This window comes from Drosophila busckii, chromosome 2L, assembly GCF_011750605.1.
Source record: "Drosophila busckii strain San Diego stock center, stock number 13000-0081.31 chromosome 2L, ASM1175060v1, whole genome shotgun sequence".
NCBI classification, from domain to species: domain Eukaryota; kingdom Metazoa; phylum Arthropoda; class Insecta; order Diptera; family Drosophilidae; genus Drosophila; species Drosophila busckii.
This window is the reverse complement of record NC_046604.1, coordinates 8,422,389-8,448,082: the sequence shown is the minus strand read 5'-3', so window position 1 is coordinate 8,448,082 and position 25,694 is coordinate 8,422,389. Positions and strand designations below refer to the sequence as shown.

The 25,694-nt window shown below is 41.9% G+C and overlaps 9 protein-coding genes and 1 long non-coding RNA gene across 13 annotated transcripts; 5 read left to right on the top strand and 5 right to left on the bottom strand.

Moving 5' to 3' along the window:
* Window positions 1-1,332: 1,332 nt before the first annotated feature.
* Window positions 1,333-2,843, bottom strand: LOC108603050 (endonuclease III-like protein 1). Its single transcript, XM_017991479.1, has 4 exons — window positions 2,555-2,843; window positions 2,090-2,494; window positions 1,857-2,027; window positions 1,333-1,802 (listed from the first exon to the last, which is right to left on the bottom strand). The coding sequence occupies exons 1-4, from the start codon at window positions 2,684-2,686 to the stop codon at window positions 1,407-1,409; spliced, it is 1,104 nt and encodes a 367-aa protein (XP_017846968.1). The 5' UTR covers window positions 2,687-2,843; the 3' UTR covers window positions 1,333-1,406.
* A 98-nt stretch (window positions 2,844-2,941) lies between these two features.
* LOC108608393 (E3 ubiquitin-protein ligase MIB2) lies at window positions 2,942-9,062 on the top strand. 2 transcript variants are annotated; one of them, XM_017999749.2, is made up of 8 exons: window positions 2,942-3,287; window positions 4,275-4,371; window positions 5,384-5,551; window positions 5,620-6,289; window positions 6,347-6,509; window positions 6,569-8,182; window positions 8,213-8,309; window positions 8,376-9,062. In XM_017999749.2, exons 2-8 carry the CDS (start codon window positions 4,305-4,307, stop codon window positions 8,729-8,731), a joined length of 3,135 nt encoding a protein of 1,044 aa, XP_017855238.2. In that variant the 5' UTR covers window positions 2,942-3,287; window positions 4,275-4,304; the 3' UTR covers window positions 8,732-9,062. The 2 variants fall into 2 exon arrangements, with proteins under 2 accessions (XP_017855238.2, XP_017855237.2); XM_017999748.2 differs by having other exon boundaries at window positions 6,569-8,309.
* Window positions 8,791-9,417, bottom strand: LOC108608394. Its single transcript, XR_001915549.2, has 2 exons — window positions 9,380-9,417; window positions 8,791-9,319 (listed from the first exon to the last, which is right to left on the bottom strand). It is a non-coding gene; the product is annotated as an uncharacterized LOC108608394 (long non-coding RNA).
* A 2,665-nt stretch (window positions 9,418-12,082) lies between these two features.
* Window positions 12,083-13,040, bottom strand: LOC108607856 (S-phase kinase-associated protein 1). The gene is made up of 2 exons (XM_017998940.2): window positions 12,894-13,040; window positions 12,083-12,835 (listed from the first exon to the last, which is right to left on the bottom strand). Exon 2 carries the CDS (start codon window positions 12,821-12,823, stop codon window positions 12,338-12,340), a length of 486 nt encoding a protein of 161 aa, XP_017854429.1. The 5' UTR covers window positions 12,824-12,835; window positions 12,894-13,040; the 3' UTR covers window positions 12,083-12,337.
* Window positions 13,041-13,453: 413 nt separating this feature from the next.
* On the top strand, window positions 13,454-14,914 carry LOC108607854 (protein catecholamines up). The gene is made up of 2 exons (XM_017998936.2): window positions 13,454-13,854; window positions 13,921-14,914. The coding sequence occupies exons 1-2, from the start codon at window positions 13,527-13,529 to the stop codon at window positions 14,886-14,888; spliced, it is 1,296 nt and encodes a 431-aa protein (XP_017854425.1). The 5' UTR covers window positions 13,454-13,526; the 3' UTR covers window positions 14,889-14,914.
* A 233-nt stretch (window positions 14,915-15,147) lies between these two features.
* On the bottom strand, window positions 15,148-16,462 carry LOC108607855 (tetratricopeptide repeat protein 19 homolog, mitochondrial). 3 transcript variants are annotated; one of them, XM_017998937.2, is made up of 3 exons: window positions 15,718-16,458; window positions 15,477-15,624; window positions 15,148-15,416 (listed from the first exon to the last, which is right to left on the bottom strand). In XM_017998937.2, the coding sequence occupies exons 1-3, from the start codon at window positions 16,419-16,421 to the stop codon at window positions 15,165-15,167; spliced, it is 1,104 nt and encodes a 367-aa protein (XP_017854426.2). In that variant the 5' UTR covers window positions 16,422-16,458; the 3' UTR covers window positions 15,148-15,164. The 3 variants fall into 3 exon arrangements, with proteins under 3 accessions (XP_017854426.2, XP_017854428.1, XP_017854427.2); XM_017998939.1 differs by having other exon boundaries at window positions 15,709-15,785; XM_017998938.2 differs by lacking the exon at window positions 15,148-15,416 and having other exon boundaries at window positions 15,534-15,624; window positions 15,709-16,462.
* Window positions 16,463-16,754: 292 nt separating this feature from the next.
* Window positions 16,755-20,028, top strand: LOC108607853 (apoptotic chromatin condensation inducer in the nucleus). Its single transcript, XM_017998935.2, has 5 exons — window positions 16,755-18,379; window positions 18,442-18,652; window positions 18,729-18,966; window positions 19,024-19,136; window positions 19,196-20,028. The coding sequence occupies exons 1-5, from the start codon at window positions 16,941-16,943 to the stop codon at window positions 19,379-19,381; spliced, it is 2,187 nt and encodes a 728-aa protein (XP_017854424.2). The 5' UTR covers window positions 16,755-16,940; the 3' UTR covers window positions 19,382-20,028.
* Window positions 20,029-20,856: 828 nt separating this feature from the next.
* LOC108597636 (calcium load-activated calcium channel) lies at window positions 20,857-21,620 on the top strand. Its single transcript, XM_017984285.2, has 3 exons — window positions 20,857-20,974; window positions 21,040-21,117; window positions 21,179-21,620. The coding sequence occupies exons 1-3, from the start codon at window positions 20,914-20,916 to the stop codon at window positions 21,589-21,591; spliced, it is 552 nt and encodes a 183-aa protein (XP_017839774.1). The 5' UTR covers window positions 20,857-20,913; the 3' UTR covers window positions 21,592-21,620.
* An 8-nt stretch (window positions 21,621-21,628) lies between these two features.
* Window positions 21,629-23,296, bottom strand: LOC108597626 (FAD-dependent oxidoreductase domain-containing protein 1). Its single transcript, XM_017984273.2, has 2 exons — window positions 22,846-23,296; window positions 21,629-22,786 (listed from the first exon to the last, which is right to left on the bottom strand). Exons 1-2 carry the CDS (start codon window positions 23,245-23,247, stop codon window positions 21,647-21,649), a joined length of 1,542 nt encoding a protein of 513 aa, XP_017839762.2. The 5' UTR covers window positions 23,248-23,296; the 3' UTR covers window positions 21,629-21,646.
* A 190-nt stretch (window positions 23,297-23,486) lies between these two features.
* Window positions 23,487-25,161, top strand: LOC108597183 (probable 26S proteasome non-ATPase regulatory subunit 3). The gene is made up of 2 exons (XM_017983613.2): window positions 23,487-23,723; window positions 23,786-25,161. The coding sequence occupies exons 1-2, from the start codon at window positions 23,560-23,562 to the stop codon at window positions 25,104-25,106; spliced, it is 1,485 nt and encodes a 494-aa protein (XP_017839102.1). The 5' UTR covers window positions 23,487-23,559; the 3' UTR covers window positions 25,107-25,161.
* The last annotated feature ends 533 nt before the right edge of the window (window positions 25,162-25,694 follow it).

The window sequence follows — 25,694 nt, the reverse complement described above, 5'->3', positions numbered from 1 at the left end:
AAGCTAAGCATCTACAAAACATTAAACACATGTGTACATATGTCATTTAAAGCCACAAATATGATTCTACTTGTCACGCAACATTGCATAAAAAAATTAAAATAAAACCGGTTCACCGCATCATTTATGCATTCAGCATAAAAAAATGCAAAAAAATAAATAAAATAGCAACAAAAGCTGCAAAGGGTTTCGCATTTTTGAAGTGTTTTGCAGCGCTGGACTTGCAAGTGCGGGAGCTTAAATCAAAAACCCCATAATTCGCCACAGGATGTCTGCTCCACTTCAAGCAAACTTTGCTGCTGTTTTGTGTCTGTGTGTGTGTGTGTGTGTTTCTGTGTCTGTGTGTGCAACGACAAGAGGCCAAAGGGACACGAGGACATAAGAGCTGGGGGCATATCGCGCTGTGTTCACTTGACGCATTTGGAGTTCCACTTGACTGTGCGACTGCGGGACTTGACTACAGGCAGCAGTGAGTTCGCTTATCCCTGTCTATTTGTATGTGTGTGCACACCCACACACAAATACACAGACAAACTCAAGCACACACACACACACACACAGGCAAGCATTTTGGCATGACTTTGTGCTCGTGCCGACAGATGGACGTTATCCTTGTTGCTGTTGCTGATGGTGTGTTGTTGTTGTTGTTGTTGCTGCTGTTGCTGTTGCACGCTTAAGTAGTATAGCCTTCTATGGCACAGACACCCACATTCAGAGTCAAGCCACGCCACCCACAGGACACAGATGACTTGCTACGCACGCCGACGTCTGACTTGCTTGGGATTGGGATTGGGCTTGGGAGTTGGGGTGCGAGAACACGTAAATAGCGTTGAATTACAGCCTGACAAACGGGGCGTTGAAGTCTCGAACTTAAAAGTTATGTCTGTGTACGCGCGTCTGCCCCCGTCGCCGTCTTCGTCTCGGTTTGCACCCTGCTCACTGCCTGCCCTCTGCATCATTTATAAGCCATGTGCTAGGCCACAGATTGTCTCGACACAGCGCCAGCGCTTCAACTTTAGCCCATTTGCTATGCTCACTCCCTCCCTAGCCCAGCCGTAGTCGTAGCTGTTGATGAGTACACGCCAGCCAAAACTTAATGGTTGTGGTTGTTGCTTTGGTGTGGGAGGAGGACTTAAGGTGTCACGTGCGCTAGCCCCTTGTTGCTGATGCTGCTGCTTTTCTTGCTGTCGCACATAATTCATGTGGCGGAGCTGAAATGAAGAGCAATTTATTCAATAATACGGCTATATAAGGGTCAATACACACAACTGAGTAATAAGTTTTGGCAACTCTGCTCTCTTATTTATTAAACTATATTTAATTTTAGGAACTTTTCTGCTTGTCTTAAACATAATACAATAAATGCTTTTAATCTGATAACAATCATTCTTACGACAATGACAATTTTAGTTTTTCTTAGCTGTAGATGATGGACATATATATCTATTAAGGCATTCGGCGCAATTGGGCTTTACGGGCGTGCAAATGGTCTGACCAAAGCCCACTAATAAATGATTAACCTCGGCCCAAAGACTGTGTGGCAACCAGCTCTCCAGTTGTATGCGCGTTTGCTCCGGTTCCTTAGTTGGTTTCTTCACCCAGTTAAGACGATTGGAAATGCGATGCACATGAGTATCCACGCCGATGCCTGTGATCTGCTGCCAAGCTGAAGCCATGCATATATGCGCCATTTTAGGACCAACGCCTGGCAGTTTTAGCAATTCCTTTATATTATCTGGAATATCTGCAGCATATTTATCCAAAAGTAACTGTGAGGTTTGCTTCAAATACTTGGCTTTATTCTGAAAATAATAATTTCCTATTTTTGCCATTGATTGTTTGTATTGGATACTCACTTTGTAAAAGGATACGGGATGCAGCAATTTCTCCAAATCAGCAACTGGAATTTCTTGTATGCTCGCAGGCGTACAACCGTGTGCCTTTAAACGTTTCATAGCCTCAAAAGTCGTTTCATCTTTTGTCTGGCTAGACAACATTAGCGCCACCAATTTTTGAAATCGTTGCGTCTGTAAATAACGCATATTGAGAAGCTATTATTTATATGTATATATAAGTATATGTTTATTACCTTTTCATCAGCATTGTTGTCGGCACATTGATGACAACCGAGTGTATCCACTGGTGCTGGCTTTATGGAGCGCATTAAACGTATATTTGCAAGATGCTCGCCCCACTGCTCGTTTGGAGCAGGAGATTCATTTCCTTCAACTTTGACTTTAATCTCTGTTAGCTCAGTTTTTATTGCAGCGGGCTCTACTTTAATTAGGTCCTTCATTAGCTCGCTCTGAGGCACAACTTCACATTTTATAATTGTAGCTGAGCCCATCTTTATCTTTGAAATTTTTGAATCTTTTTTTGGTGCTGCTCGTTTGGCGGGCAAATTAACATTTGGTTCCTTTTTTATAAGACGTTGATGGCGTGTTTGTATTGGGGAAAATAAAGATGAAGCAGTGCCAGGTAAGTCTTCAATATCCTGTGCTTGAAAATAAATATAATTAGTGTCAATAACTACGCATTATATATTTCGCATTACCCTTAGTTCTTGCTTCATTATTATCGATGTAGGCTTAATGACTCTACCCTGTTTAGCCAACTTGCTGGATAGTGATTTCTTATTTTTATTTGTTGACGCCATTCTAACACAAACATTAAACAATTTCAACATAAACAAAGGTAAACAACTGCAAATATGCCGGTATCGATAGATATTGTGAAGTGGGACCAGATTTATTCACTTAAGAGTATCGGTATTGCGAACTTATCGAGCAACCACTATCGATGTTGCTGTCGGCAACGTTTTTTAGTTCACCAGCTGCGGTCACACTGTCTTATATTCATTAAAAAATTAAAGTTAAAAAAATTACATTTTGGTACATAGTAATTAAATTAAATAAATAGCATGATTAGATTTACAAAGTAAAAGATAGAGAACAAGTTTTACTAAATTACAATAGTCCAAAGTGAATATATAAAGCAGAACGCAAACTATTATGCACAACTGGTTAGCAAATTGTGTATGATTTTAGACTTTTGTGTACATATGCGTATGTATTAGGAATAAACGCGAAAAATTCGTTAAGCAATTAAAGCATTGAAACGCACATGAATATGCATTAATATTTAGATAGACCAATGAATTTAATAAGAACTAGTTAAATGGTTTAGCAATTGCCAAGTAAATATAGAGACATACGTACATACAAATATACAACACATAATACATACCTACATATAAGTTCGTTTGACGGAAGCGAAAAATTGCATTGGTAAGTTACAAACAAGCGCATATGTGCATAAATAGTGTGTGCTATCACAAAAGGCAAAACAAATTGCAATTATTTTATAATAATGACTTTTAGCTGCAAGGTGCACACACATACACACACACCCGCATGTGTGTAAGTGTGTATATACACACCCCCACCTTTTATAAACAATGCCGAGTATTCATGAGTGCGAATGTAGGGTATACTTATGTATATATATATATGGCTTATCTTGTGCGTCATTTGGTTTATTTTATTAACTGCGTATCCTGCAGCTTCAGTGCGCACTCTGCAGACATAACTCTGAGGATAACAAGCTTTTGGCGTTGTTTTCAATTAAAAAGCTTAATCATGCGCTCCCGCATGATTGAACGAATGATTCATAAACAATTCAAAGTATATCTGGGTATTGCCTCAATTTCAAACGTTGGTCATGTGGCAGCTAACGGAGATGAGCGCTAAAATTTAAACAATTGACTTTGAAGTATGTTTTAAACATGATTTGTTTACTCTTCGCTAGAGAAAGTGAATGTCGGACTTGGAAAGATAGAAAATCTTATCAGCTTACACTTTTCATTTTAATAAATGACAAAGTAGTGCAAGTGCAATGTGTAATACTAAGTACTAATTTTTAATCAGCAATTACGGAAGTGAACATTTTTGTAGCGCTGATATCATGTTTACCATACGATTGTAGTTTTGAAATTTATAAGCATAACATTATCTGTCTGATAAACAAAAGCAATTGCTCTTATCGAATTGAAAGACTTTCTACTACAATCAGTTACCAGTATGCAAGTTCAATAGTTTATACATATATACACAGTTAGACATGCGCTGATTTTGTCGTTGACCCAAATAAGTGCATCTACCCTTGCCTTACCCACATTTATCACAAACGCTTTTAAGAGCAACTATTGTTAATTTTGTTATTCTTTTTTCTTAATATTAAATTGTTAATATTTCACACTCTGTGCTTTTTTATAGGCGTCGAGCACTCAACAATTGAGCACCGAAATGCGTGCCTCCATTCCACCCGGCGTACGTGTTGTACGCGGTCCAAATTGGATATGGCATAATCAAGGTAAGGAGCGGAGCCCTGCGGCATACGCAACACTTTGTTTACCCATTTAAAGAATTAACTTGCTATAATCATTTGTTTATACACACACACACACACATGCGCATGCATATTTAGGTGTCTATATGTATGTATGTATATTCTCACATACCAAACGATCCGCACTTTGGGTGCCAGTGAATGTAAAGAGGACGTTGCTATTTTTAGCACTCACCGTCGTCGTCGTCTTCTTCATCGTCGCACACTCTTCCCAAATGGCGTCTGCCGCTTTACACGCACATCACACATACATACATGCATACGTGTGTGTGTCTGTGTGAGTTGGGCATGGGGAGCATACATGTGGCTCTGATCTGGCGCTGTCATAAAAGAAGTCTGAGCAGCGCATGAGTTTCCAAGGCGCGTGCCATTTGTCTTGCGGCGGTGTAAATTTAGAATTTGGGGGGAAACAGTTCAGGACCGCAGCTGTTGGAATGACTTATTGTTATTTCAAAGAAAAATCAACGGGATTTTTCGAAGAGTGTACGCTTAAGAGCACCAAATAATTCACGAGAGCTGAAGAGCGCGTTGGCTCCTTCAACTTATACTAAGCTTCGCTCTTCTGACGACACAAAAACAAATCAAACAAAATAATTTACAAAGTTCATTTGAAATTCAAAGGGGGTACCTGACATCTCTCAGATTCTTACGCTATAGCGCGAGGCATAAGTCAAACAACAAGGTATAGAATAATGTTGCTATAACTGAAATAAAACAGATGCATTGCGCCACGTGTGTTTAAAATTAGAAAACTGCAGCTGCAGTCCAAACTTTATGTCTGTGTATATATTTCCATCCATTCCAAGTACAATGTACAATGTGTTGTGGGGTCTGTGCGGCGGATGGAGCATTTCCTTTGGGCTGTCAAACTCCACATTTAACGGTTTATTTTGTGGGGTGCGCTTCAGTTATAAATAGCTTGGGAAAATGTTTACTCAATTGCATTTAATTTTCAATTTCATTTGCCTTTGAACAGACGACGGAGAAGGTCATGTTGGCACCGTTTGCGAAATAGGACGCTGTGGATCTACACACTCGCCAGAGAATACTGTTGTGGTCAACTGGGATTCCGGACATCGAACCAATTACAGAGTAGGCTATCAAAATCAATACGATCTTATAATTGTGGATAATGCACAAGTTGGTAAGTTGTATGCGTATAAAATGTTTTTATATCTTTTTAATATTACTTTGTGTGTGCGTTTCTTTTAGGTGTGCGCCATTCGAATGTTGTTTGTGATGGCTGCTCCAAGGCGGGCATAGCTGGCATTGTGTTCAAGTGCGCGCAGTGCACCAATTATCACCTTTGTGCCTTTTGCTACGGCGCCGATTTGCACGATTTGGAGCATCCATTTGTGCGCTATACCACGCCCACTTCCTTGGGCGTACGCGTACCGCCACGCAAAGCTTCGAAGCGTATACAGCTGCGTGGGATTTTTGTGGGTGCCAAAGTGGTGCGCGGTCCGGACTGGGAGTGGAACGACCAGGACGGCGGCGAGGGAAAAACTGGGCGTGTTATGGAAATACGTGGCTGGGATAATGAATCTTGTCGCAGCGTAGCCAACGTATCTTGGGTAACGGGTTCAACGAACGTTTATCGTCTCGGTCACAAGGGAAACGTCGATTTGAAGTATATATCAGCCACGTGTGGCGGACACTATTACAAGGATCATATGCCAGTGCTAGGGCAGCCGGAGGAGCAACAACCGATTGTAACCATGGTGAAGCCGAGCTTCTCTGTGGGCGATCGTGTCAAGGTTTGCTTGGAGGTGGACGCGTTAATGAAGCTACAGCAGGGTCATGGTGGCTGGAATCCGCGCATGGTCGAGCACTTAGCCAAGCTGGGCACAGTGCATCGCATTACGGACAAGGGAGATATACGGTGGGTTCAAATATAAATTAGATTTTTAATAGTTTAACATAAAGTTTATTACTATAGCGTGCAGTATGAGAACTGCCCGAATCGCTGGACCTTTCATCCCGCCGCTTTGGTCAAGGTTGTTTCCTTTCGTGTGGGCGATCTTGTCACCATTATAAACGATGCGCACAAGGTGCAGCAGCTGCAGAAAGGACACGGCGAATGGATTGATATCATGCGCTATGTATAAATGACAATTGAATAATCTCCAACTTGATTTTAATATGCGATATAATTTTATAGGCGCTGGGCAAGCTTTGCAAGGTGGTGAAAGTCTACTCCGACGGCGACCTGCGCATACAGCAGCTGGACGATGGCTTCGAATGGACTCTCAATCCGAAATGTGTTAAACTGGAGCGTTCGCCTTTGGCGACGGCAGCGGAACGTTCCAATAGCATGATGGACTTGAGTCATCGCCGCACCGATCATGTAATGACCCCGCTCTCTGGCCTATCCGGCAGCTCAGTGGCCGACAAGCTGGTGCGCGAGGCAGCCCAAGGGCATTTGGACTTTGTCAAGCAATATCTGGATATAAATCCCAGTCAGGTGGATGTCATGAGTGGCGGCAAGGCCTGCATACAGGTGGCCTCGCATCAGGGCTATGTGGAGCTGGTTACCTACCTCATATCCAAGGGCGCCAACGTGAATGTGGTGGACAAGGAAGGCGACTCGGCGCTGCATTATGCAGCATTTGGCAATCAGCCGGAAACGATGCGTGTGCTGCTTGAGCACGGCGCCGAGGTGAATTTCCTGAACTCCAGCCACTGCTCCGCACTGCATATATGCGCGCATAAAAAGACGCCACATTGCGTGCGTGAGCTGCTGCAGCATAATGCCAATGTTAACATACAGGACTCATATGGCGACACAGCGCTGCACGATGCCATAGGCAAGGAGAACACGGAGGTGGTGGAGCTGCTGTGCAATGCGCCCAACTTGGACTTTACAGTGAAGAACAATCGCGGCTTCAATGTGCTGCATCATGCGGCGCTTAAGGGCAACGTCGTGGCCACGCGACGCATCCTGCAGCTCTCGCGGCAGCTGGTCAATGTGCGCAAGGACGATGGCTTTGCAGCGCTGCATTTGGCGGCACTGAATGGACATGCGCAGGTGGTGGAAACGCTGGTCACAGAAGGCCAAGCGGAGCTGGATATACGCAACAATCGACGCCAGACGCCCTTCTTGCTAGCCGTTTCCCAAGGACATGCGAGCGTTATTGAGCGCCTGGTCAAGCTGTCGTGCGACGTCAATGCCAAGGATGAGGATGGCGACAATGCGATGCATTTGTGCGTCATCAAGAAATCGAATCTACAACAAGCCGCCGAGCCCAATGCAGAGGAGGCGCCTGAGATACACAAGTTCTTCACTAGCCTGCAGCAGACCAGCGTGCGCAGCGAGGATCGCTTGATGTACAGCATACTCATCTATTTGTCGCGTCATGGCTGCCGCGTGGAGCTGAACAATGCGAATGCAAGCATTTTTGAATGGATCACCGATCGCAATATACGCCAACTTATCTTTGGACAGCAGGCGGAGGAGAGCGCCGCATCAGTGCCCAGACCCTTGCAGCGTAATATGCAAGCGTTGGACATTAATACGACGGATGAAACGCCTGCTGCAACGGACGAAGCAGCAACGCCCGCAGCGGCAGCACTAACTCTAGCAGCGCCTGCAACGCAGCCCAGAGCAGCTGGTGAAGCCTGCTCGCCTGGCGCCAAGAAGCTTAACTCGGATGCCAATGGCGCAAACGGCGGTGGCAGCAGCAGCAGCTCCAGCGTGTCGCCGCAAGTGGCGCCACGCAAAAAAGCACCAAAACCACCAGTGCCAACAGTTGCTGCAGCAACAACAACGACAAGCGCTTGTGCGGAAGTCCAGGCAATCAGCGTGGAAAGCAGCAGCGCTGTGGCAGCTGCCTTGCCGGGTCTTATAGTGGGTCCGCAGGAGTGCATTGTCTGCAATGAGCAGCTGCCGCTAGTGCGTTTTGGTAAGAGTCTCCCTTTGCTTCTGACTGTTGTATATGTATATTAATCTATTTTGAATTCCATTACAGAGCCCTGCCTGCATCAAATTGCTTGCGATGAGTGCAGCATACGCATGAAAAAATGTTTACGCTGTGGCGTTGCCATCGACCGGCGACTGGACGGACAGGGACGACCGGTCAGCAATCAATTATCGTCAACAGCCTCGCCTAGTGATCAGGCGCGTGTCCCGCCTGGCGATCTGCTGCGCTATTTGGAGAACAAGGTGCAGGAGTTCGAGGAGTCGCACTTTTGTGGCATTTGCATGGAGCGTAAACGTGATGTTGCCTTCTTGTGTGGTCATGGCGCCTGCTCGCATTGCGCCGAAACCTTGCGCACTTGCCACATGTGCCGCAAGACTATACTAAAGAAGATCAATCTGTACTGAAGGAGCAGCGCACAACCAAAGTGGCTTTTTGTATATATAGTATATACCTACACACATACACACACATACATCAAGAGAAAAATAAGTAACATTTTATGGAACTTACTTTGCAAAATTCACTCAACACATTATTATTTATTTAAAAACAAAACACACCAACGAATTTTTTGCTGTTATCTATAACGCTGACCATTTAACATAAAACAAATCAAAACATAAAACACATTTTTCGCACCTAAATTATAACCACGAAATGTCTTAATTTATTAGCCATGTTAATACAAATTGCATGCGTTTGGTTTACTAATTTTTTCTAAATAATAAGCAAATACAAAAGTAATTGAGTGACTTATTGTAAATTATTTCAGGCTGCCAAGGCTCTTATAGTCTTAACAATATTTAACTAGCAAACTTAGCGCCAATATTTGGCAATTGATGTAGACTTTAAATGTTAATTTTCTAAACTATAAAATTTATTGGACAGCAACAACAAAGAACATTATGATATCTAAGAGTTTCAAATATTCTCTTCGCACCATTCGTTCTCCTTCCGCACCTGCTCCCCCTCAGCGGGTGAGAAATCATTAGCTGTGGCAAAAATCTCACGTACATCCAAACATTTTTAATAAACTCAAATATTATATTTACATGTAATCAAGCAGCTGAGAATGGTAAGGCAAACAAATAATATTTCGAAAACAACAAACGCAAAGTGTTCTTGCCCAGTGTTGCCGTTTTGGGGTTTTATATCCCAGATTTGGGGTTTAATTGTTTTTTTAATTGGTCTGGAGTGAAAATTTTGCATCTAGGGGGAACAATCTAATTCAGCTTTCATATTTTCACGATTTTTGCGTCAAAACTCACTTGGTGAGCCAAAAAAAAAAAAAAAGGTTGCATACCTGTAAAGTTAAACTTATGAAAAAAAATAAGGAAAAACTATAAATTTGTAAATATTATTATATTTATTATAATATTATATTGGGGTTTTTCCCCAAAAATAAACCCTAAATCTAGGGCTTATTGTTTAAAAATTTTCGGCAACTCTGTTCTTGCCACGCTCGCGCAGTCGAAACAAGAAAAAGAAATACGAAAAATTTGCATTGGCTTAAATTTTAAAGTTAATAAATTTTTTAAAAATGCAGGTTACAGGGACAGTATGGTAAGTAATCCATATCATTTCTTTAACTTTCTAGTACTTTACTAGCATAGTACTTTTTCTAAGTTAAAGTTGACAATTTTTTTTAAAGAGGTAAAGTAAGTGAAGAAGATTAAAATGAGAGCGAGTGCCGCTGTACAGAAGCTAGTGCAAAGCGAGAGAGCAAAGTTGAAAGGGCAGTGCAGAATGCACGCACAAAGCAGAGAGCGCATGAACTCCTTTAGGACTCTGCAAAGCCAAAAAATACGATATTAAAATTAGATTAGATGATTCTGATTTAGTTTGGTATTCGCTTTTATGCTTCTCCATCAGATTTATTTTGGTGAGTTAAGCGGCCATCCACAGTAGAGCATGTTGGGCACGACGAAATTTTCATCGTTGGTGGTAATGCTCGCCTCCAAATTTTGTGTTTTTGGCCGAGCCGCTCGAAAGAAATTGAAATCATTCTTTCTTGTTTGTTTTGGCAAGCAATGTTGGCACTAGTTAGTGGCAAATGAAATTTTAGCTCGACGAGCAGCTCGGCCAACATGCTCTACTGTGGATGGGCTGCTTAACGAAAAGGATAATTTCAAATTTATAGCTGTTTATAGCTACATAGCTTAAAAATAAGGCGCTAAGATGTTTCTTTGTTTCTTTATCTTTGCTATTCGTGTCATTTGTGAAGTTTCTTTGATGGCGAATGAGTTGTCAGTCAGTGCAAGTTAATAAATTTTTTAAAAATGCAGGTTACAGGGACAGTGTGGTAAGTAATCTATTATATTATTTGTTTAACTTTCTAGTCCTTAATCTTATTAGCATAGTACTTTTTCTTACTTAAAAGTTGACAATTGTTTTTTTAAGAAGTAAAGTTAGTGAAGAAGATTAAAATGAGAACGAGCGCAGCTGTGCAGAAGCTAGTGCAAAGCGAGAGAGCAAAGTTGTAAGCGCAGTGCAGAATGCACGTACAAAGCAGAGAGCGCATGAACTCCTTTAGGACTCTGCAAAGCCAAAAAATACGAGATTAAAATTAGATCAGATCAGCTGCTCGTAGCTTAAGCGTTTTAATATGTCACAGTATTAATAATAAATTATTTCATTGAAAGGCGCCAACAGCAGCAGCCGCAGCAACAGCAATGGCTGCTACAGCCGCAGATGCAGCAGCAGCCGCAGCAACAGAGGCAACAATGGCTACTACAGCCGCAGCAACAATTGCTACAGCAACAACAGCTGCAGCCACGGCAGCAACAACAGTCGCAGCAGCCACAGCAAAAGCAGCACTGTCTGCAACAGCCGCAACCACATCAGCAATGGCTGCAACAGATGCAGCCGCAGCAACAGCAGCAATGGCTGCAACAGCAACAACAGCCGCAGCCGCAGCAGCCAGAGCAAAAGCAGCAATGGCTGCAACAGCAACAACAGCCGCAGCCACAGCAACAATTGCTACTGCAACAACAGCTGCAGCCGCAGCAACAGCAGCAATGTCTCCAACAGCAACAACAGCCGCAGCCGCAGCAAAAGCAGCAATGGCTGCAACAGCAACAACATCCGCAGCCACAGCAACAATTGCTATTTCAACAACAACCGCAGCCGCATCAGCCAAAGCAGCAATGGCTGCCAGTGCAGCCGGAGCAGCCGCAGCCACGACAGCCGCAGGTGGTGGAGCAGTCGCCGGAACCGCAGGTGCTGGAGCAGCTGCCACCTGAGCAGCCTCCAGAGCCGCAGCAATGGCTACAGCTGCGACGGTTACTGTTGCAGCTGCATGAGGGGCAGCAACACCAAGAAAAGCTGCTACTGGAGCAGCAAAAGCAGCTACTGCAGCAGGAGCAGCTACTGTTGCAGCAACAGCAGGTATTGTTGCAGCTGCAAGAAAATGAGGAGTCGCACTTGTGTGGCATTTGCATGGAGCGTAAACGTGATGTTGCCTTCTTGTGTGGTCATAGCGCCTGCTCGCATTGCACCGAACCCTTGAGCACTTGCCACATATGCCGCAAGACTATACGAAAAAAGATCAATCTGTACTGAAAGAGCAGCGCACAACCAAAGTGCCTTTTTGTAAATATAGTATATACCTTATGGAACTTACTTTGCAAATTCACTCAAAACATTATTTAATTAAAAACAAAACACACTAACGAATTTTTTGCTGTTATCTATAACGCAGACCATTTAACATAAAGAAATTAAAGCATAAACACACATTTTTCGCAGTTAAATTATAACCACGAAATGTCTTACTTTATTAGCCATGTTTACTAATTTTTTGTAAATAATAAGCAAATACAAAAGTAATTGAGTGACATTATTTCAGGCTGCCAAGGCTTTTATAGTCTTTACAATATTTAACTAGCAAACTAAGTGCCAATATTTGACAATTGATGTAGACTTTAAATGTACATTTTTTAAACTATAAAATTTAATGGACAGCAACAACAACAAAATTTTGATGTTTAAGAGTTTCAAATACTCGTCCACTACTTCTCTTCGCACCATTCGTTCTCCTTCCGCACCTGCTCCTCCTCGGCGGGTGAGAAATCGTTTGCTATGGCAAAAGTCTCACGTATATCCTGTAACGATTTGCCCTTTATCATATTCGCACACGTTTTGCAAGTCACATCCAGCAGTCCCTGTATATTCAAATAATTCGCCGCCAGAATTAGCTCAAACAGTGTGCCCTGGTCAACTTTTAGAAAGTCCGCATCCCAGGAAGAAATGTCATCGGTGCGTTTTTCCTTATTCTCATCCTCCAATGTTTGCTGTGGATCATCCTTGTGATATGTGGCCCAATGCAGCACCTTTCTCAAAATCACAGAAGTAACATTGGGTATCGGCAACACACTATTGTCACTTTCATCACCCAAGTCTTCTAGTGCCGTCTTTATGGTCTCCGAACATTTGGCAATCTCAATGTCTGTATCGAAAATTTCCTTATCTGAAGATTCCAAGCGTATAATGGGCATTTTAAAGGCTCCCTTAATATTAAATAATTAATATCTCGTATAAATAAATTATTTAATAAACTATTTTTACCTTTTACTTTGCTATATTACTCTTAATTTATCCAACAGTTGTGGAGAGCGTCGGCGTTATCGAGGCACGAGTACCCTGAAGAGTGAGCTAAAAATAAGGTGCTTTATTTATTTTTGATTCTGATTGTGTGTGTATTTTCTTTTTTCATAATTAGTCAAAGCAAAAGTGTCAACAACGTCAACGTAAAATAAGTATTCAGAATTATAAAATTAAAATATTGAAACTATATTAAAATTTACTGCTTGTTTATAATCAATCGCTTAGTTGGTTTATTTTTTTCCCCAGTGCTTTTAGTATTTTTGTTCATACACCTCATAAATTAAATTTGCTTAAATATATTTATATATATACGTTTAATTTTTGCGTGACAAAACTGTCATACTTTTGCATCAAGCTTAAACTTTCGCGCCTTATCGATATAGGTATATTTGCTGGTATTTCAATTTAATCGAAACTTTCGTTTACACTTGTATTTTCTCGCTCGCACCTTTTGCAGCCGCACTGTTCGTACAAAACTATTCTAGATAATACACGCTAAAATGTCGTGTACTTTCCATCTCGCTCACACATTCATACAAGTAGAAGAAAAAAAGACCGACGTGTACGTGTTTACTGTTGAAAACAAAACTAAATATGTCTAAACAAGTGGCTGATTTTCAGCCGTCTAGCTTTCAATTTTATCAAAAAGTAGCGTTGGGCATCCTTATCGCAGTCGTTCTGCTATCACTGCCCACAATATGTCAGGGCCAAGGAAATCCCAGTTTTAAATACTCCCGCGAAGCAAACGAAAACTTTGATGCAAAGCAAGCACCGGCTAAACACGATCATCATCATCATCATGATGATGAGCATCATCATCACCACCATGAGGATGAACATCACCATCACCACCACCATGACGATGAACATCATCATCATCACGAGCATGAGCACAAAGAGCATCCCCACAGCGGACCAAAGGGTATGTGCATTGCTGATAACAAAACAAGTGTATTATTTATTGCTCTAGTTTTGCCCGCTCTTACAGATATGACCAACATTTGGCTTCACTCAATGGGCTCAACCTTGCTTATCAGTGCCGCTCCCTTTGTGCTACTATATATCATTCCATTAGACAATAGCGAGGCAATGAAACCGAGATTGAAAGTATTGCTTGCCTTTGCCTCAGGCGGTCTGTTGGGTGATGCTTTTCTGCACTTGATTCCACATGCAACGCATCCACATAGCCATGGGGATCACTCACATGGACACGGACACTCGCACGACCATGAACATGGTCATACGCACGAGCATGGCGAGCACGAACATGCACATGCACATGACATGAGTATTGGACTCTGGGTATTAGGCGGCATTATTGCGTTTTTGTCGGTGGAGAAACTTGTACGCATTCTTAAAGGCGGCTCTGGTGGACATGGACACAGCCATGGTGCAGCCAAACCCAAGCCCAAGCCTGTAAAGGAAACACCGCCAGCAGATAAGAAAAAGTCTAGTGATAAACCCACCAAGGCAGTTGCCAAAAAGCAAGACGAAGAAGGTGAAGTAGAAATCTCAGGCTACTTGAATTTAGCCGCAGATTTTGCGCACAACTTTACTGATGGCCTAGCTATTGGTGCATCCTATTTGGCAGGCAATAGCATTGGAATTGTAACCACAATTACCATATTGCTGCATGAAGTGCCACATGAAATTGGCGACTTTGCTATACTCATTAAATCTGGATGCTCTCGCCGCAAGGCCATGATGCTGCAGTTGGTCACAGCGCTTGGTGCTTTAGCGGGCACTGCCTTGGCGCTGTTGGGTGCCGGTAGCGGTGATGACAGCTCAGCGCCTTGGGTGCTTCCATTTACAGCGGGTGGTTTTATTTATATAGCTACAGTTAGTGTTTTGCCCGAACTGTTGGAGGAATCGACAAAACTGAAGCAGTCCTTAAAGGAAATTTTTGCGCTTCTAACTGGAGTGGCCTTAATGATTGTTATAGCCAAATTCGAGTAACTTCCAGTAAAGTTCTACGGACTTAAGAATAGAATTTCAATTTTTTATAGAATTGTGTAATGCAGAGAAACTTAAAATTGTTTATAGATATGTTAAAAGCTTTAATGCTCTGTCGAAAATATAATAATGTCTCGGCTTTTTGGATATTATAATAAATATATGAATGCGCCTTAATAAATAACTTTCAATTGTACGGTTATTCTTTTAAGTATATATGTTTACAAACCTTTTGTTGGTTTCATTTAGTCAGCACTAAGAATTTTGCAAAAACTGTTTTTACTTATTTAGCGAGGATTTGATTTCATTCAGACAATACTCCGCCTGCTCAATAGCGTCGCCATTGTTCTCCTTTTTACCAATTTTCCAAGCTAGCTTGCAGAATTTCTCAGCTTCCTTGAGCAGACCTTCACGTAAATAAACAAGTCCCAGATTGGCTTGTAAAATGCCCTCCTGAGTAACATCCTTCAGCTCCTTGGCTATGATCAGTGCATTTAGCAACGTTTCCTTCGCCTCAGCATAGTTTTCCAGCTGTCAAAATATAGCACTCTTCAGTTAAAAGTCAATTGAATTGTTTCAATTTCAGCATACATTAACATATGCCACGCTAATGTTGTTCAATATGGTCACAGAGGCATCGTTGACGGTGCCATATATGTCTACAAGGATTTCCAAAGCCTCCTTGAAAAGATTTTTGGCTTCAGCATATTTACCCTGCTTCATCAGTAATTGACCAAACCTGTGTAAGACGAAAGCAATGAGAACTTTAAATTGTCTTCAAACCGGTTTAAGCAGATTTGAAATTAGTGAAGTATGGAACAACCTTCAATACCAGTTCTTAGTCAGACCATATAGTTCGAGTATATCTTTGTCTTCCGGCATTTTTTCCACTAACTTGGCGAGTTTTTGCATTGTCCACGTAAAACCCTGGAGGCTTTTCTCTAGCTCTCCCTGCATCTGCGACATGTGAGCTATCTTAGAACTTATATGCAGTATTTTTGGACTGTCATCAGCATAACCTTCGTTCATTAAACGCCTCATCACATCCACAAATATCTTTTCAGCCTTTTTGAACTGCTGGCGTTCCATTGCCAAGTTAGCCATTAGATCATAGACATACGTAATACCATGGGTAGACTGAATATCTTGGGCCATACGCAAGCATAAGTGTAACATTTGCTCCGCCTTCTCATACTGTTCCCGTTGTATGCACAGTATAGAACGTTTGATTGTATTTATTAGTTTTGCCTCGGGTGTCTCCTCCTCATCCTTGTCTTTGCTGTCAAAGAGACTGAAACTAATAGCCGCTGTAAGCACTAAGCCTGTGTGCGGGTGGTCGGAAGAGGAGCTGGAGCGTTGTCGTTGTTGATAGTTTGTGCTAATGACACACAGAGATCGTATCTGAGCCGCTGCCAAAGCTTTTGCAGATCTTTGATGCACTATCGCTTGTATGTCAATTGGATTTGTGTTCAAATTTCGCAGCGCACACAAACGTGATAAGATCTGTGTTATTCTACCAACATTTTTAATTATCATTTTGACTGTTTATATCATTTTATTAAAAAAAAATTGAAATTAATGTTTTGTTGCGTCAACCCAGTGCTGCAAAGTAAATACTTTCGAGGACAGTGCTGTCTAACGACATTCGCTGATGTTCCATTTACAGCTAATTTATTAAATATAAATGAAGTATAGGCATTTCTTCGATAGTTAAATAATACGTGAATGCTGTGAAAATGCGAAGACCATACAAAATACAAGATAACATGTTTTTCCCAAGCATTAGCCAATCCAAAACACGCTCACGTTGTGCGCGACACACTGTCATCTAAGAATGAGAAGCAACCCTGTTTATTGATGGCGGAGTTGACGCTTTTCGCTGGCAACAAATTTTCTTTTCCGAACAAACAAAAAGGTTGAAAACGTTATAAGAAGCAAAATTCTAAGCGTCTGATTTAATAAATTGCTGGCCGGCATTTATGAGCAGTGCAATCGAATTTTAAAACAGCATTTTCATAAGTGCATTAGTGTGCGAAAAGCATTTTTCCAAAAACTATGAGACGTCGAAGCGAGCGCAAAAAATCTTCATCCCCCGCGCCATTGCCGGCACGACGCAGCCGAAGATCGCGCAAAATATCGGAAAATGAGAAAGTCGCGGAAAATGCAGTGGAAAATGCAGTGGATGTAAAATCACCAGCAAAAGAAACAGTTATTATAGAAGAACCCAATGCTGATAAAACAGAACGTGAACGCGGCTCCAGTGACGAGCATGTGGCACCAGCAGCATCGCCAGTGCGCAAAAGCCGCAGTACACGCACTACACCAAAAAAGCGTAACACCAGCATAAGCAATCAACGCGACAAAAGCCACGATAACAAGGTTGAGACCATACCCGAAGAAGCGGAAAATGGTGCCGAGGTACATGTGGCAAGCGCTAGTGGGGAGACTGAAAATAAGCCAGAGCCGCTAGAAAATGAGCAAAATAGCGTTAAAGTCGTTGAGCCTGCAATACAGAAGGAAGAGGAAGTAACAGAGGAACCAGAGGCCGTCAAGCCGGAAACTCAGAAGGAAGTAGAGTCGCCCAAGAATATCAAGGAACAGGAAGACCCTGATGCTAATGGAGACAAACCCAAGGAAGGAAGCAAACGGAGTAAGGAAGAGGTAAAGGTTGCTGGTTCTTTAGGCTTTACAGCTAGTAAGGATGAGGAACAGTTAAAAACTACAAGCGATGTATTAGACATTCAAACAGAAGACGTTGAAGAGCGGAACACTGGAAGCGTGGAAGAAGCGGCAAATGATAAACAGAAAAAGATAAACAACAACAATGCCAAGTCACTCAAAACTGACGAGCACAAGGAGAACCATAAGGAAGAAACAATTGTAACAGAGTCGGTGGCCAAGGAGCAGCCAGAGAATAATGATAACGACAAAAATGAAACAAATTTAAATCCGCGTTGCGTGCGTAAACGCAAATGGTTTAGCAAAAAGGTTGCTGAGCGTGCACCACCCGTGCTAGCCATATCAACGGATTCATTAAAGAATATTATAGCTGATGTGGTCAAACCGGTGCCGCTCAGTGATGTGCAGTTGGAGTCATCCTCTGAGGAGGAGGGCCTGGTTACCAGTGATCATGAGTCAGAGGAGCGGTCATTAACGCCCGAAATGCGTGTCGGCAAGGAGCAAGAGCAAACTAATGAGACCGATGATGAGGCAACGAAACCTCAAGCGTCCCTAAAGCACACCACGGACAAAGATGCACCATTAACAGTGCCGCCGGCGGCTGAATCTGCGCCCAAAACTTCATCCGTTGCCCGCTCCCCAAGTCCGGCACGCAATCACACTAGCCATGTGCTCTACATTACCAATTTGGTGCGTCCGTTTACAGTGCTACAATTGAAAGGACTGTTGGCACGCACAGGTAAAATCGTTGACGATAATGGCTTCTGGATTGATCGCATAAAGTCCAAGTGCTTCGTGGCCTACGCCACAGAGGAGTAAGTCTAAATGAAATTTGGTAAAATTTATAAATATTTATATTATTTTAAAAAATTTTTAGTGAGGCTATTGAAACACGCCACGCGCTCCATGGTGTACGCTGGCCAGTATCCAATCCCAAGTGTTTGAATGTTGACTTTGGCAGTCGTACAGATATGGATCGTGCCATTCAATCGACACAAAACGATGCTCCCAAATATCCACATGACAACACCAGAGATAATCAACATGCAGGCAATACTTGGTCTCGCCTCGATGCCAGCGATATAAAGGTAACGTTATATTGTCTTTATTCTTAAATTGCAACGATTTGTTAAATATATATATATTTGTTTTTGTCTTTTGTAGGCAGCGCGTCCTGTACGCGAATGGGATGTGGGCAAAAAAGAGCCCAATGATCGTGAAAAGTCTATCAATGACAGGCGGCGCAGCAGCAAGGAGCGTGTGGATGCACGTTTGGGCGAGCGTGGTCGGGGCGGTGATGATGCCGACAGAGCTGGACAGGAGCGAAAGCGTTCTAGAGAACGTGAGCGCAGTGGACGCGATCGTATTGATCAACATGGACGTAGCCGAAGCGGCTCACCAGGTAAGCAGCAGAACTGCCACATATTTGCAGTAATTACTTAACAAATTCTATGTACAGCTACAAAGTCGAGGAAGAAGGAGAATGAACCACCAGTTAGACTATTGGACGATCTGTTTCGTAAAACAAAAAGTACACCTTGTATTTACTGGCTGCCTTTAACGCCGGAAGCTGTAAGTTTATAGTTCAGATTTTACTTTACTTTCATGGTTATGGAATGTTCTGTGTTTAGATCGCTGAAAAGGAGGCCTTCCGTCAGAAACGCATCGAAGAGCACAAACAGCGAATAAAGGAGCGTGAAGAGCGCATGAAAGAGCGCGACCGTGAAAAGGATCGCGATAGGCAACGAGATACTCGTCGACGTTCAAATGAACGGCGACGCTCTCGCAGTCGCGAGCGTGAGCGACGACGTTACTAAGGCAGTAACTATCTCTGAACAAGCAAAATAAATACAAAATTGTGTCTCCTCGACAACCAATTTTAAAGAAACAAACACAACAGCAAACAATTGAAGCAAGCTGGAATGGTTTCGCATAGAAACGTCCCCAAGAAACAAATTTGTTTTCGCCTTATTTTTTTGTTTTTTTAAGTTTTGAGTTGGAAAATGTTCAACTTGAAGTTTGATACTTAAAACCCACTTCAAATTGAATATTTATGCAGACTCACAAAAACCTAACTATGAGATTTCAATTTATTTTCTCCCCACATTTCTTTCTGCGGTTCTATAATATCTGCAAAACAAACATAACTTGATATGATTTCTTTCCCAAATGTAGCTTTTTACAGCGCGTTTCCACAACAACAAGATCAACTACTTCTTGAACAACATCAACCACAACCACAATACAGGTGTCTATCAATAATATAGCGACTGCGACGCACGTGGATTAATTCGTGTCCGGAGTGCTAAGTACTCATGCCGCAAGCGCTGGCAATTTTTCTAACCAATCCATGCATAACTATATATTCAAACAGAAATAACTTAATTAACTGAATTATTGTATTGTAACTATGAAATTTTAAAGAACCTAGAAATATAAATCACAAAATGGCACGTTTGTGACAATGCCAAAATTAAAAAGAAAAGTTTTATTTTAGTGCGGCAAACAATGTAAAATTTAAAATAAAAGTGTCAAGCAATTCGAATTGGCAGAATTGAACAATCTGATATAAGAATATAATATTCGGCAAGTTTTTAAAATTCAACCGATTTTTCCAGAAATTAAAAATGATACGTCTAGTAGGCAGATAAAGTCGGATTTCAAATCAATCCGCTTGTTTGCTCTTGGATTTTTTTAAATGAAAAGAAAAGCATTAAACAATTTAAATTATGCAAGTGCATAAATCTAAATTCGTTGTTAATTGGATCAACATATAATAAGAATAAGGATAGGATAAGAATATTATACAAAATTGAGAATAATTTGCATAAAATACCAGGAAATGGAAATATTTAAATTTGCAACGAATATTTTATTAGATCATAGACGATTGTAAGTTGAATCAGTCCAACTTACCAAATGAGCTTAATTTTCAATTCGAAAAGCTTTAACTCATCCAAATAACCCATGTTTTCCAACAATATAAGTGCTTGTATAATCTTTACAAGAATTGTCCATCTTCAACTGAAAATTTTCAGTTAAGTTATTGATAAAACTGTAGTATTCAAATTCATCTGAAAAATTATTTTAAAATAAACACCACGTCTTCATGTTAAACAAAAATACAATTTTTTAACTTTTATTAAGAAGTCATTGAGAAACTAGAGATCATAGAGACTTCAAACGTTATTCAATGCGTACTGTTCGAATCTACGCGCGTGTTGTAAAAACGTATTTCATAATTGTCGGCTGACCTCCACCGAGAACGCAAGTGAAAAGAAGAAATTGTTCAACACTAAAAAAGTAGCCAGCACTTAATTAATTTATAAAAAATTGTAAAATCAGAAAAATGTGGTCTGATACCATTTTGATAGTATTTATATCAATATGCACTGCATTTTTGGGTGAAGGTAAGTGGTTTATAATTCAGAAAAATAAATATTTATGTGAGCTCACATGTATTCGTAATTTATAGCCCTTACCTGGGTTCTGGTGTACCGCACAGAAAAGTACCAAAGGCTAAAGGCAGAGGTAGATAAACAGAGCAAAAAGCGTAAGTGACCTACAAATGAAAATAAATTAAGCAACCATTTAGTAACGTGTACTTTTATTAGTGGAGCGCCGCAAGGAGACGCATGGCGATTCATTAGACAAGTCAGTTAAGAAGAAAATTGAACGCTATGAGGAGAAGTTGAAGAACAACAACCGCGATCTGTCGCTAGTCAAGATGAAATCTATGTTTGCCACTGGCTTTGCATTTACCGCGTTGCTTAGCATGTTTAATAGTATATTTGACGGCCGTGTGGTCGCACAGCTACCATTTACGCCCATCTCCTGGATTCAGGGCTTGAGTCATCGTAATCTTTCTGGCGATGATTATACCGACTGCTCGTTTATATTTTTATATATACTATGTACCATGTCCATACGCCAAAACATACAAAAGTTGTTGGGCTTTGCCCCATCCCGTGCGGCAAGCAAACAAGGAGGCGGACTATTTGGACCTGCGCCGGGCCAATTTAAATAGATAAATTTCTTAACAATCATTGTTTTTTGTTTTTTCTTTTTAAATAAATTGCAATTTAATTTAAAGCATTGTATTCAAACATGGGTTTATCCACAATTAGTCTATCGAAGCTTAAACGTGACAAGTCAAGCGTTCTAAACTGTCCATCGATAATAAGCTCGGATATAGCGCGACCTACAGCCGGCGCCTGTTGCACACCTTGTCCACCGAAGCCACTGGCAATGTATAGATTATGATAGTATGGATGCGGGCCAACAATACCATTCTCATCGTACACATTGTAGTCGTATAAGCCGCTCATGCTACCCGCCACTTCAGCCGCTGCGAAGACGGGCAAACGTTCAGCTAACGCCGGTCTTAGTTTGGATTCAAAGTAGGCCAACTCATTGTCAGCTGCTTCTGCATGCTCCGCATTGTAGCCATAGATGTATTGACCACCCAAGCCGTCTCTGCGTATAAAACTGCCATTAGTGTCCACAAGCATGGGCATGCCGAGGCTAGGCGCTTCTTCCGCTTGTGTGTTTAGCGCATATAAAAACCGCTTACGCGGAGCTATAGGCAAAGGCACCTGTAGCATGCCTCTGCCCATGCCAATGTGCGCCAAGCGGGCCACGTCGCTAGAGCCGACGCCAGCTGCAATTATGCAGAGAGCAAACTTTAAAGAGCGCTCCGTGCCGTCAGGCAGCTGGATTACGGCTTTGTCTAAACTTTCATAGCCGCCGGCATTAGCTCCCCCCTCACCAGTCACAATAATGTCTGCCTGGCTTTGGAATTCAAAACTTTTAAGTTCACCATGAACAAAGTGAGCGCCATAACCGCTGGCAGCGCGTCGTAGGTTTGCTAGCAGTGCCCAGGAGTCAAACCAGCCTTCACGCTCAACACTCAGACAACCCAGCGCTACGTCTTTTGTACGCAACCAAGGAAATCGTGAGGCTAGTCTTTCTGGGCTTAAGAGTTCATTGCGTGCACCCAGTTCATTTTGCAGCTGCGAAGATTGCTTAAGAATTGCCGCATCCGCTTCATTAGCTAGCGTCAATTGTCCATGTGGTGTATATCCCATCGGTATATCCTCGCCAAAATATTCCCCTGAATTACGCAAGAAGTCAGCGCCAAATAACGACATCTGTATGTTTTCTGGCAGTGAAAACTGTTGGCTTAACGCACCCACCGACACATGTGTGGAGGATTTGGCATACTAAAATGAATTATGTAAATGATTAACAATAACTTAAAATATAAAATTATTCTTGTTACCGTATCATCTTTTTCCACAACTACCACATTGAGACCATTGCGAGCCTTTTCTTTTAGCCAGTAAGCTATAGAGCTGCCCATTGTGCCGCCGCCCACCACAAGCACATCGCAGTGGGTCTGAAATTCATCTGCCGGTCCCTCCTGACCCTTGAATTTGAACTTGCTCTGTGCCAGAGCTTCTTTTGGATTATCATCCTCTGGTAGTGGGTCCTTGGGCACAAAGAATTCTTTTACTCTGCGCATATCATTTCCAAGCAAACGGAGAGTGCGCCTTATGGGATGATTGTCCTCTTGACCATCAGCTCCTGAACCTTCTTTATTCGTGCCGTTTGAATAGGCGCGTTGCATACTCGTTGCTGCCGGCTTTCGCAGCAGCCGTGTAACAGTTGCATATCGTAACATATTTAAAACAATTTCAACAAGCTTTAATATTAACCTAATATTAATTAAAAAACACTATATTTCTATTATTTTTGTTGATTATACATAACGTGCAGTGCATTAAATAACAGCTGTTTAGGCGCTTTTAAGTAACTGCTACTCAACAATAATGTCTTTATTTAATCACTTCACAATGTAACTGTAATTGATTTCATATTTATGCATTGCACAACACTAAATCCTGGCATTACTTGGCAAAATTTGTTGCCGCAAAGCAAAACTAAAATATAATACAATAATTAATAAGAAACAGCAAATTGCAAGTGCTTAATAATGACAAAGGCTGCAGATGTTGGTACACATGACGTCGAAATGGAGGTGGATGCTACAGTTGAAACCTTAGCGGATGAGAAAAAAAATCAAGATCTTGCCACAGTGCAGGAAATACGTGAACAAATAAAACAAATTGAAAAGTCTGTCGCCTCGAAGGAATCGCGGTGAGTGTAGTTACATATGAATTTATTTAACGAAGTCTGCAGCTCTAATTGGTTATTATTAGTTTTATATTGCGTGTGCTGCGTAACTTGCCCAATACACGACGCAAGCTGAACGGAGTTGTATTCCGCAATTTGGCACAAAGCATTTATCCAGTGGGCGCAGAGCGTGAAGCTGCACTTGCATTGACACCAGCATTAGACAAGGATGCCACTGAGCTCCCAGATGTAGTCAAGAAGCAGGTGGCCACCAAGGCTCCTATTGCTGAAGTTGATGCTTATTTCTATTTATTGCTGCTTGTTAAGCTCATCGACGCTGGCGATTTAAAGCGTTCGGGCACTTGTGCAGATGCTTTGATGTCCAAGATATCCATACAGAATCGTCGTACATTGGATCTTATTGGCGCCAAGTCATATTTCTATTATTCGCGCGTAGCGGAGCTAAACAATGCTTTAGAAGGCATACGCGCCTTCCTCCACGCTCGCCTGCGCACGGCAACGCTGCGCAACGACTTTGAGGGACAGGCTGTGTTGTTAAACTGCCTGCTGCGCAATTATTTGCATTATGCGCTGTACGATCAGGCGGATAAGCTGGTAAAGAAGTCCATCTATCCGGAGTCAGCCAGCAATAATGAGTGGGCTCGTTTCCTGTACTACTTGGGACGCATTAAGGCTGCCAAGCTGGAGTATAGCGATGCTCACAAGCATCTGGTTCAGGCGCTGCGCAAATCACCGCAACATGCAGCCATTGGTTTCCGTCAGACAGTACAAAAGCTCATCATTGTAGTGGAGCTGCTGCTGGGCAACATACCTGAGCGTGTGGTGTTCCGTCAAGCAGGCTTGCGTCAGTCGCTGACGCCTTACTTCCAGCTAACTCAAGCAGTGCGTCTGGGAAATCTAAAGCGTTTTGGTGATGTTGTCTCGCAGTACGGACCCAAGTTCCAGCTGGATCACACATTTACTTTGATCATACGCTTGCGTCACAATGTCATCAAGACTGCTATTCGTTCCATTGGACTGTCATATTCGCGCATCTCACCGCAGGATATTGCCAAGCGATTGGTACTTGACTCTGCGGAGGATGCCGAGTTCATTGTGGCTAAGGCCATACGCGATGGTGTGATTGAAGCGACACTAGATCCGGCACAGAACTTCATGCGCAGCAAGGAGAGCACTGATATTTATAGCACGCGCGAGCCGCAGCTAGCTTTCCATGAGCGCATCTCATTTTGCCTTAATCTGCACAATCAGAGCGTCAAGGCTATGCGCTATCCACCCAAGTCGTATGGCAAAGACCTGGAGAGCGCAGAGGAGCGTCGTGAACGTGAGCAGCAGGATCTGGAGTTAGCTAAGGAAATGGCCGAAGATGATGAAGATGGTTTTTAAGCACACTGCGTGTGTTGTTTTGCATAAATCTGTAAACATATTCATAGCTGTCTAACAAAACATTTAATAACGCTAATAAAATTAATTTTCAAATTGTAAGCACGCTAGTTTTGTAAATGACAAACCGCAAAATAGAAATGCTAGTAATTTTTTGAGTATGCAAAATCCAAATAATAAATACTCAGTTTTTGCTTAAATAAATGCAATAATTTAATTGAAACGGTGGAAAAATTAGCGCTGTTAATGTTAAAACAGCGGGAAAGTGAGCGCTGTTAATGTCAAAACAGAGAAACAAACAGTTACATTTAAAGCGCATGTATAAACGATAGTTGCTCAGTGTTGGCAAACTCACGTTTCTTAAAAATGCAGCACTGTTTGAGGTTTTAGAAGCACTGCACAGTTTTAGCTGGATTATTATTATTATCAGCAGCAGCAAGTAGAAAATTTTTGTGAAAACTATACAAAGCGAAAAAATGTGAATGCGCAAAATTAATACGCAAAAAGTATGTCATACAACGTTAAACGCGGATCAATAGTATTAAGCAATAAATGGGAGCGTTTATTGTTTAAAACTTACATGCAAGAAAC

Excerpts from the sequence above, each read along its gene's own strand:
- LOC108603050 (XM_017991479.1), bottom strand. The coding sequence starts at position 2,686 with ATGTTGAAATTGTTTAATGTTTGTGTTAGAATGGCGTCAACAAATAAA. Across the intron at positions 2,495-2,554 it reads TAATGAAGCAAGAACTAAGG|GATATTGAAGACTTACCTGG; the intron begins GTAATGCGAAAT and ends TTTCAAGCACAG. Across the intron at positions 2,028-2,089 it reads ACAACAATGCTGATGAAAAG|ACGCAACGATTTCAAAAATT; the intron begins GTAATAAACATA and ends CGTTATTTACAG.
- LOC108608393 (XM_017999748.2), top strand. The coding sequence starts at position 4,305 with ATGCGTGCCTCCATTCCACCCGGCGTACGTGTTGTACGCGGTCCAAAT. Across the intron at positions 4,372-5,383 it reads TTGGATATGGCATAATCAAG|ACGACGGAGAAGGTCATGTT; the intron begins GTAAGGAGCGGA and ends GCCTTTGAACAG. Across the intron at positions 6,510-6,568 it reads GGATTGATATCATGCGCTAT|GCGCTGGGCAAGCTTTGCAA; the intron begins GTATAAATGACA and ends ATAATTTTATAG.
- LOC108607856 (XM_017998940.2), bottom strand. The coding sequence starts at position 12,823 with ATGCCCATTATACGCTTGGAATCTTCAGATAAGGAAATTTTCGATACA.
- LOC108607854 (XM_017998936.2), top strand. The coding sequence starts at position 13,527 with ATGTCTAAACAAGTGGCTGATTTTCAGCCGTCTAGCTTTCAATTTTAT. Across the intron at positions 13,855-13,920 it reads TCCCCACAGCGGACCAAAGG|ATATGACCAACATTTGGCTT; the intron begins GTATGTGCATTG and ends CCGCTCTTACAG.
- LOC108607855 (XM_017998937.2), bottom strand. The coding sequence starts at position 16,421 with ATGATAATTAAAAATGTTGGTAGAATAACACAGATCTTATCACGTTTG. Across the intron at positions 15,625-15,717 it reads TATGGTCTGACTAAGAACTG|GTTTGGTCAATTACTGATGA; the intron begins GTATTGAAGGTT and ends CGTCTTACACAG. Across the intron at positions 15,417-15,476 it reads TTAGCGTGGCATATGTTAAT|CTGGAAAACTATGCTGAGGC; the intron begins GTATGCTGAAAT and ends ATATTTTGACAG.
- LOC108607853 (XM_017998935.2), top strand. The coding sequence starts at position 16,941 with ATGAGACGTCGAAGCGAGCGCAAAAAATCTTCATCCCCCGCGCCATTG. Across the intron at positions 18,380-18,441 it reads GTGGCCTACGCCACAGAGGA|TGAGGCTATTGAAACACGCC; the intron begins GTAAGTCTAAAT and ends AAAAATTTTTAG. Across the intron at positions 18,967-19,023 it reads TAGCCGAAGCGGCTCACCAG|CTACAAAGTCGAGGAAGAAG; the intron begins GTAAGCAGCAGA and ends TTCTATGTACAG.
- LOC108597636 (XM_017984285.2), top strand. The coding sequence starts at position 20,914 with ATGTGGTCTGATACCATTTTGATAGTATTTATATCAATATGCACTGCA. Across the intron at positions 20,975-21,039 it reads CACTGCATTTTTGGGTGAAG|CCCTTACCTGGGTTCTGGTG; the intron begins GTAAGTGGTTTA and ends CGTAATTTATAG. Across the intron at positions 21,118-21,178 it reads AGATAAACAGAGCAAAAAGC|TGGAGCGCCGCAAGGAGACG; the intron begins GTAAGTGACCTA and ends TACTTTTATTAG.
- LOC108597626 (XM_017984273.2), bottom strand. The coding sequence starts at position 23,247 with ATGTTACGATATGCAACTGTTACACGGCTGCTGCGAAAGCCGGCAGCA. Across the intron at positions 22,787-22,845 it reads TTGTGGAAAAAGATGATACG|TATGCCAAATCCTCCACACA; the intron begins GTAACAAGAATA and ends AATTCATTTTAG.
- LOC108597183 (XM_017983613.2), top strand. The coding sequence starts at position 23,560 with ATGACAAAGGCTGCAGATGTTGGTACACATGACGTCGAAATGGAGGTG. Across the intron at positions 23,724-23,785 it reads GTCGCCTCGAAGGAATCGCG|TTTTATATTGCGTGTGCTGC; the intron begins GTGAGTGTAGTT and ends GGTTATTATTAG.